At 35.5% G+C, this 9684-nt stretch overlaps 1 protein-coding gene across 1 annotated transcript in view; it reads left to right on the forward strand.

The window, feature by feature from the left end:
• LOC117103759 overlaps window positions 1–8183 on the forward strand; it is a gene marked incomplete at its 5' end in the record, with an annotated part of 37586 nt that extends 29403 nt beyond the window's left edge. Inside the window, 5 exons of the mRNA XM_033244375.1 lie at window positions 2798–3085; window positions 4158–4448; window positions 5151–5435; window positions 7054–7137; window positions 7756–8183. Of these exons, the coding sequence (XP_033100266.1) occupies window positions 2798–3085; window positions 4158–4448; window positions 5151–5435; window positions 7054–7137; window positions 7756–8183 (1376 nt within the window). The remainder of the gene's footprint in view (window positions 1–2797; window positions 3086–4157; window positions 4449–5150; window positions 5436–7053; window positions 7138–7755) is intronic.
• Between the last annotated feature and the right edge of the window lie 1501 nt (window positions 8184–9684).

Genomic DNA, 9684 nt, shown 5'->3' on the forward strand with positions numbered 1-9684 from the left:
GGGGTATGTATTATACTTTCTTATCTGAGATTAATCAGTGGACCTTTCGGTTAATAGTCATACACAGCCAATACAATATATTACGCAGTAGTTATGAAACGATTCTGCACACTTTGTTTTTTTTATGTATCCCACACAAATATTTATTTATTTATTATTTCTTTCGACTGGATAGCATTTTTAGTAGCGCAATGCTGCTTTTCAAAATGGTCCAGTTTTTTTTAACAAACATTAACATAACAAGAAAGTATAATACATACTCCAAGTATTGAAATACACGCCATCGTGTTGGGATTCAATATTTCGACATTAATTATGTCATCATCACTTTATAGTAAAGAGTTTTATTTAGCTAGGCCTATATATAACCATTATCAAACAAGGACTGATTTCTCTTGGCATTCCTCTAGGGAATCTGCCTCTAGGCCTTGCTTTTAAATTTTTCGCTGGTGAAGAATCTAAGCAAGCATGCAGGCCTAGGCCGTGCTTGGATTCTTCTTTTGGCGGCGGCTCTGCTCTAGTGACATAGGTGTGGGTGGCATATATCAGTCATAAACACGGTCTTAGCAAGTCTGAAGTTCACAATCCCCACATCCCAAGTTTTAGTCCAAGATGCCTAGATTATCTTATCCGACCAAAATATTCATACACTTTGAATGCACAAAACTTTACGTAGACTTCGTTACTCTCATGGTACAGAATCTAGGCCTAGATCGAGAATGAGTTTCCCCTTCGTGAGAGGGCCTATTGATTAGTGTCAAATTTTTCAAATCTACTTTTGATGCAGGGCCATTTAATGCAGTACTACGGTATATAAAATGCTAGGCCTGTATGAATCCTCTTGTTTACAGTATATTCAATTTTTTTATTGCAAGTGTTGTCATATAAATAGATTACCAAAGACTAGCAGTAGTGTGTGTATATATGTGCCTTGGCCTAAGTCCTGAGGATGATGCCTTGCTTGATGGCTATATAAATGACATGACTCTTATTATTGAGTGGAACCCAAGTACACCTATTTGTCGATGACAGTATTTTAAGAATATACTGTACTCTCTTTGCCTAGCTAATCATCTGTTAATAAAGTACATTTTTCGCTAGTCACACACTGTTCACCTCACATGACAAGCACTAAAAATTGAATATACACAAGAAGATTCATAAGGCCTCCTAAGATTTTATATACCGTAGTACTGTTTTAAGGGAGGTCTGCATTAAAATTATTGGAAAAATTTGACACAATAGTAATAATCACGAAGGGGACACTCATTCTCTCGGTCTAGTCCTAGATTCTGTACCATAACAGTGACGAAGTCTAGCCCTACGAAAAGTTTTTTGCATTCAAATTGTATAAATATTTTGGTCGTATTGTAAAGCGCGGTATTATTTCGAGTATATTAGGCTTCTTGGACTAAAACTTTGGATGTAGGGATTACGAAGTTCAGACGGTATGATCACGGAGGAACTAGGCTAAGTTTATGACCGATATACAGTATCCCACCCAGATCAATGTCACCAGAGCAGCTGCCGCGAAAAGCAGAATTCAAGCAAGGCCGAGCAGACCTTGCTTGCTTAGACTTTTCGCCAAGCGAACTGATTTAAGCAAGGCCTAGAGGCATTTCAAGAGTTTGGTGGAATCAGTCCTTGTTTGATAATGGTTATACCATGGTTATACATAGGCCTAGCTAAGTGAAACTCTTTACTAAGTGGAACCATGCGCCTATTTATCGATGACAGATACTAAGTCAAACATTATTGTACTTCTTGATGTCCTAATTTCCCAGTACTGTACATCGTTCTCGTTTCACTGCTCATCGCAGGTGATCTGCAATGCCAGTCTTGAAAAATGACGTCACGCACATTCTGGCACTTCATTTGGTGATGGTGACGTAATGCCATTTACCATACCTTTAGCAAATTGAAGTAGATATACATTACCGTATCTCTAGCCACTGCGTTCATGTTGACATTTCTTTATAGTTACTTATTTCCTTTGATTTGGATTCTGTGTTGATTTTCTATGGCTGTTTATTAAAAGAAAGCCTACAAATTCCATCTACATGTTGTTCATAGAGGGCCACATAACGGTGAAGCTCATTTTTAGGTTTCTGATGACTCCAACATATTATAGAAAAACTGTAAATTTTGGTAATTTAAACCAGGAAACACTGAGGTTACCAGTATTAGTGTATAGAAAATACTACAGCACCATGAAATAGGCATGTTTCATGGGCAAAAGTTCAAGGCAATGAATTGAATGTTTTGATTTCAAGATAATTGGGCAAAATCCTCGGCAAAAAATTGCAGACGTAAATTGCACTCGCCTCGGCACTACGTCAGGAATTTCCTTTTTTTAGTGTCTCCATAACTTACGCCCTAACTACAGCTAAAAGGGATTATCTATCAATGTAGTATAAATTAATTTGGTCATAATTTAACAAGTTCTAGACCTACCTATTTAACTATCTAGCAAGGGTTTGCCCTAAGCCAAGAAAGCATTTTTCCCTTTATGGGAATGTGTCACGTGATAATTTTGAGTGCTTTTCTATGGCCGCCTCAAATTCATTTGATAAATCATCCTGATCCATTCGATTAACAGGTCAGCAATTACCTCGGCATTGCCGAATGCCGACGCTAATTTCGAGGGCTGCATACATCTGGTCACTAATGCCAAGATCTGACCCCATAGCACTGGGGAAATAGAGGATATCATAACATCATGTTGATATTCGAGCACTGTACTATTTATCTATTTGGAAGTTTTACTGAACGTCTAAAATGAATTTGTACTTCATAGGAAGTGTTTTGGATGATAAACAGTTACTCAGATTGTGTGATGCAATGGATAGCAATTGGAGAAGGCTTGGAGTTCAGCTTGGATTAAGTCATTCAGAAATACAGAAACTTGAAAGTGATAGTGTTCAAGAAAATGATGCAGTGATGGCAATGTTTGTGTCATGGAGAAATCGACAACCAACTGATATCAATCAGGTATCTGTGATGAGGGCAGCGCTTTATCAACGGGGTTACATTCGACTTGCTGAGCAACTGAGAGATGACTTTTGCCTACCTGAAAACTTCTCTGGTAATTACATTAATCTAAATTCAATGATTTTTAAAGAAGATTATGTTTTTAACATATGTCAACATTGTTTATGATCATGTTTGATATAGAATAATATTCTTAATGTTTTTTTTTTTATGTTAATATGTAACTACAAATGGCAATTTTTTTTCATAAAGAAATTGCTTGTTTTGGATCTCCCGTGTTTATTAATTGCTTTTGTATATAATTTTCTTGTAAAACGTATAGTCAGTTCGTTAGGCTAAGTTCAGGCGTTTCAGTTTATAATTTAAACAGGGCATAGTTTTAGCTCTTTTAATCTGTTCAGTCTACACTGCTGATTACAGATAATTGATCAAACTTCTTGTCCCGAAATAAAATTTGCTCATAACAGTGCCCTCATTGGGTTGATAAAGGGACATGATGATTCTGGATATATACAGGAAATAAACATATTTATGGAATTGTCGTATCATTTTTTTAGAATTGAATGTTTCATAAACCAAAGAGATTGTGATTGTGACTTTCACTTTAAAAAAAGGAGTTGAGGCTAAGGAAATAGTAATAAAAGTGGTGCTCCAGTTTTAAAATTTCTATTAAAATATATATAGAATATTCAGTTTACACCTTGCTGATAAGAAGGTGTTTCGAGCACGGTAGTGCAGATTAATGAACACTGCAAACTGTCATACAAGTGGTAGCATTATTAAAATTACGTAGTTAAACATAAGAAAACTCCTAAAATAGACTAACTTTCGAAGACTCGTGTTCGCTAACCGCTAAAGAAAACAATTTATTTTATAAATTCTTAAGTAAATTTATCTGATCTTTTCGTTTGTAAGGGTTTTATTTTACGAAAATGCCTCATTTTTACAATAAATTATAGTAGAACCCACTATTCTTCATATTCTTATTCTTCTTCTTATTATTACTCTAACTACCTGTATCATTATCAGTTAATTGTCTAAGGCATCTTGTTTTACTTTATTCACATTGTTATAATCAGGTATTAAATTTCCCCATAATAGGATGAATAAAGTTACCATCTATCCTTGTATTATAATTTTATAAACAACCATATTGCTTTCTATAGGGTTTCTTCATGATGATGACCTGATGCTTATTAGTAATGGAATTGGCATTAAGTATCCGGAAGTTGCAGTACGTCTTGGTCTTACATGGAGTGATGTGTCATCAGCAAAAACACAGCATCATAGCCGTATTTTTGATTCATCCATGGAGCTGTTGACCAAATGGCGACAGCGACAGACTCATTCTACGAATCAACTCCAGATGATGTGCGAAGCGTTGGAACACGAAGGATTTTCCTCTGTTGCGAAGCAACTGCGACCTAATGTGGAAGCATCTTCAGTTCTTTGTGAAGGTATTCAAAACAAGCTGATTGCTATTTATCTCTGCAGAAAATTTGTAAATAGTTACATATATCACAGGCCCATATGCAGGATTTTTATTGGGTGGGTGCGAATTTTTAGAAAGTGGACCAAAATGGCTCCATGGGGGAGGGTGCCTAGGGGGATCGAGGTTAATGGTGGCGCCAGGATTTGCCCGACAGGAGGTCTGAGGTCCCCGACTGGAAGGGGTAGGGGGGAGCTTTGTCCCTAAGGAAAAAAGTGGGCATGGTCAGGCATCAGTCGAAATCTCTATAAAGTGTTCCAGGGGGCAAAGCCCTAAAAAAAAAATTTTATTTTGAAAACTTGAGAGGGTACGGGATGACTGGACTTCTAGGAATTGAAATTTAGGGGACAAGGGAAGCACTTTCACATATTGAGGGTTTATAACACCTCAGCCTCACCCACATACCAATAATATTAACAATATATAGAATCAATAATAAACATACACACATATTTACCAAGAACAAAATTGCAAAAATATGGATCAGTATTATGCCCAATGCTGACTAATATTTTTCTTTTATTTCTCAAATGTGACTTTGACAGAATATCAAATATACCCAGCTTTGTAAAATAATTATATAGGCATGTAGGAATGTATTTGTTGTCATCAAGTTTTCATCTGTGTTACATAATTGATGAACATGCCATATTTGTACATTTCCTTTCAGTTTGTTTGGATGATAAAACATTGCTCAGTATTTGCGATGAAATGAAAAGTGATTGGAAACTTGTGGGTGTTCAATTAGGACTGCAATTATCAGAAATAGACTGCATAGAAAAAGACAACAAACCTGTGAAGAATGCAATAATGAAAATGCTTGTGTCTTGGAGGGATAAACAACCATCCAACATCAACCAACTAACTACAATGAGTTCAGCTCTTGCTGAAAGGGGATATAGTCGGCTTTCTGATCAATTGACAGGCAACTGGAATTATGAAGAAGTATATTCAGGTAGAAATTTAGTACAAAAATAATGATATGGTTGTTAAGGAGGTCATATCTTAAAAAATATATTTTGTATTTTTGCGTAAATAGTAAACCATAGTCAAATATATAATCTTGCTTTGTGTGATATTAGTTGTGTGTGATGCAGCGTGTAAGCATTGTACTTTCAATCAGAAAGGCTTTGAAATTAAATTAGATATAGACTTGACAACATTGTTGCCGTGAATTGAGATTTTAAAAAGTCATTAAGAGGTGCATTAAGATAGTGAGAATAGTGCTGATTAATAGGGTTGTATTGTTAAGTCTCTCTGCAAGATTTGGTCCATTGTTTACAAACTAATCATTTAAAGTTTTAACAATATTTTGTGGGTCTTATATTTTATCCATTATGCATAAAGCATTGATAGTAAAGCTTTGATTTGGAATACAACCTGAAACAGAATTAATAGTTTGCCAAGTCTTGTATATCAATTAATCAATCAATCAACTAACTTTTTATTTCAGATATTATATCCATATACAGTAAAACCCCTCCTTTAGGACACCCCTATTCAGGGGATACCTCTATTAAGGGGACACTTTTTCGTGAAACGAGGGGCGATATATCTTTTAACACTGCGGCCAACCCCTATTAAAGGGACACCCCTATTAAGGAGACGGGGACACTATCTGAGGGTGCCAAATGGTGAAATAACCTCTATTAAGGGGACACTTATTTTTTTGTCTAATGTATCGCAACAAATACAAAGTCTCAAAATAAGAAAAAATCACTAAACTTCAAAAACTGACACATTTAGAGCAACATATTTAGGAACTTTTACCACCTTTCTACTGCTGATTATCAAGGGCGAGCTTTTGTTAGACTACGTAATAATATAGGTGTAATTTTTGCCCTACCTGACATGGAAATGTACTGAATACTCAGTACATTTGAAAAAAATTGCAAAAAAAATAATACGTAATAATAATAATAATAATAATAATAATAATAATAAATGTAATAATAATAATAATAAATGTAATATAAATAATAATCATATAAGTAAAAATAATAATAATATTTTATCTAAAATTGCAAAAATAATTTTGAACCAAGTAAAATAATCATTTTTTGAAGTGCATACATTTTGGATTGGCAGTACTGTTTATATCAAAAAGGTCCAAGATTAGGGATTTTAGTTTATTAATTCGCTATCACCTACAATGTTATTGAATGTAAATAAAATACCTGTACAACTAAAACAGACCCACTTACTTACGGTCATTGTTACAACTGTGACTGTGAGAAATGATACTACAATTTTTACATTTTATGATTTTATTTGTAGGCTTACATCGTATGTAACAACTTATAAGTATGCTTTTGAAAAAGCAGACTATCAAAACAAAATTAAAATTCAAGTAAGGTACAAAAAAGTCACTCATAAAACAAAATGATCCATGTAATAGTACCAGAGCAGCAAGTCCTTTCTTCTTGGGCCAGACCTGAGAGCACGGACTGACTCTGTTTCTGGCATAATAAACACTTTCATGTCAATCCTATTTTGCTTTCAGAGAATTTTGTGAAATGATTTTTATATTTTTGCCAGGCATTTAATTGAAATATGAAATTATTCTATTTTAGATCATCAACCTTCAGCATGTGCTTTATGCAGTCTCTGTTCTGATGATGAATTCTCGCTGCCAAATCTATCAAACATTCAAAACGGTATGAATTTCTCAATTCAATTTCTCAGTTTTATTATAGTCTGTGGCTATAATACCCAAATATTAATACCTGTACCTAAATATTGATATAGTGCCCATTCCGATGAATTGATCAAAGGTGCTGAGCGTTATTACCCCTGGTCACTGGATAACATGCAATGGTAAACCAGCACAAAGTGCAACCTTCTCTGCTCCCTGGAGAGTATACCTAGTCGTTCGCTACTTATTTAGCACACGAAACAAATACATTCAATGAAACAACATCCTACCAGGTACCCATTTATACTCCTAGGCAGAGAGAGACAAACATAGATAAAGTGCCTTGCCCAAGGACATAAGCGACTTGCACAGCGAGAGTTAGTGAGAGTTTCAAACCTCTGATCTTAAAGGTTGGGAGTCCAAGCCACAACCGATGCGCCAACCGCTTCTATTGTTACACCGTCTTAAACAAATTCCTGATTCATATTGGATGTTACTGTCCTAATTCATTCCATGAAATAACATCCAATCAGAATTAGAAACTGGTTTTTAAGACTTGTGTAACACCCATTGTCTATATTATAATACTTTTTCATTTAGCAATTAATATAACTTACCTTATCCTTTAATACCTCAATAGAGTGTACAATTGATGAGCAAGACTTCCGAGGGATTCTATTAAAAATATCTGAAAATTTGGATGAAGAAGATCTGTGGGTTTTGAAGGTTGCTCTCACTGATCTCATCAAAGACGCACACACACGTGTTGAAGCAGATCGGGCAACTCAACTCTTTGAGAGTTTGATCAAACAAAATATCCTGAACCCAAATGACATGCGCATTCTGCCTGAAGTATTCCAGTTAACTGGTTTAAATTATTTGCAGCGATTCATCAAAGGATGCCCACAGGTGAAGGACATTCCAATTACTTTCTTTTCCAAGTTCCGCCAGTCTGTAGTTGCCTTTGGAAGAGCACTAACTGCCAGCCTTACAAGAGAGATCGAATATACATTTTTTGGTACAGAAAAGTTGTACAAGAACAAATGGCTGTCTCTTATACACATCTAGATGTGTATAAGAGACAGACAATACCAAGAAGTCTGCCTCATTGCCTTCGCGCAGGTAGTCAAAAATCTCGACAACACGGTTACACAGCTTCAACGGGTGAAACTGTACCTCCATGTAGTTGCTGTCTCTTATACACATCTAGATGTGTATAAGAGACAGATCTTCTACTTTCTAAGCAGCGCTGGATTTCCTTATTAGAAATTTCAACTGATTGGAAGTTAACTTTTTTTCAACATTGATTCAAACAAATTATGACCAATGATGTGAAAATGCATGTTATTTTTAATCATATCTATACATATAAATTGCAAAATTATTACATATAAAAAAAAACATCAGAGACAACTGCAAAACTAACAATTAAAATAGAACTATTAAAAAAAAACAGAGCTGAAATAAGTCTTTTTACGATGGGTGGCTTATTTGTCGCAAATACGTGGATGGTCTGTTAATCAATGAAGTAAGGAACTAGTCCTATGAAACTGGTATTGAAACTAAATAGTGATATACTGTATTACTAGAAATAAAGTTTCTGCCATGAGAGACAGATTAAGAGGTGGGGGCATGCCAGCTCCCTTATTTTCTACAAACAATTCAAACCCCAAACCGTCAATCTGACAAAAATAGTAAAGCAACTTGTAGAAGTAAATAGGCGATGACATGGCTCTTAAACCACTACCGACCGTTATACCCTGTTGTTTTTAGAACAGAATCGTTATATTTTTCAGGAGGGTTCTGCACCTAAACTTTAATGGAGTTGCATCAGTGGGGGTAGATTATGGACCCCATTGTTGAGACCTCACTAATGCGGTCAGGAAAGTTCAATGCAATTTTTCAGGATGTCTTACGGTACTCTAAACGATAAAGCTTTGATGGTGCTTCACAGGTCTATTCGCAAATTAATCACAATGCAGGAAAGTCCATTCCCAACAACAACATCTTGAAAAAAAAATTTGCCAGAAGATCCTCCTCAATTGTATCTAACGCAACATCGAGTCTGCTTTATTCTCCTTATGCAGCATACACTCCCTGTACTCAAGCGCATTACTCCTATCAGTATCAAATTGATCCACCTCATATGTCATCATCATCATCATAAGCCGAAGCCTCATCATTATCATCATCATCATTTTTCTGGGCCCTGTGAGAGAACATTAGATTCTATTGTTTTACGAGTATATAATAATAATAATAATAATAATCTCACAATGTAATAACTGAAATTGAAAGAAATCCAGTCTTTCAGACCACTGAGAATGCAGGAATGTGCATATCTGAGCATATGGAAAACAAAATCTTTATCCTGTGAAGAGCCCTGGACCCCCTCCAAATTCCACTACTTAGCACCAAGTCTGCTTTGTTTCAAGGCTTTCACACTACATCCCAACTACAGAACCTTTTTGGTCCCCTGGCTCCAGTCACAATGAAACTATCAGAAATTTGAAGAAATCTAAAGTTTATATCATACCCCTGAGAAGGCAGGAAGATGCATATCCAATCA

Source organism: Anneissia japonica, unplaced genomic scaffold, assembly GCF_011630105.1.
Source record: "Anneissia japonica isolate Jap-2015-1 unplaced genomic scaffold, ASM1163010v1 scaffold287865_len55236_cov109, whole genome shotgun sequence".
Taxonomy (NCBI): domain Eukaryota; kingdom Metazoa; phylum Echinodermata; class Crinoidea; order Comatulida; family Comatulidae; genus Anneissia; species Anneissia japonica.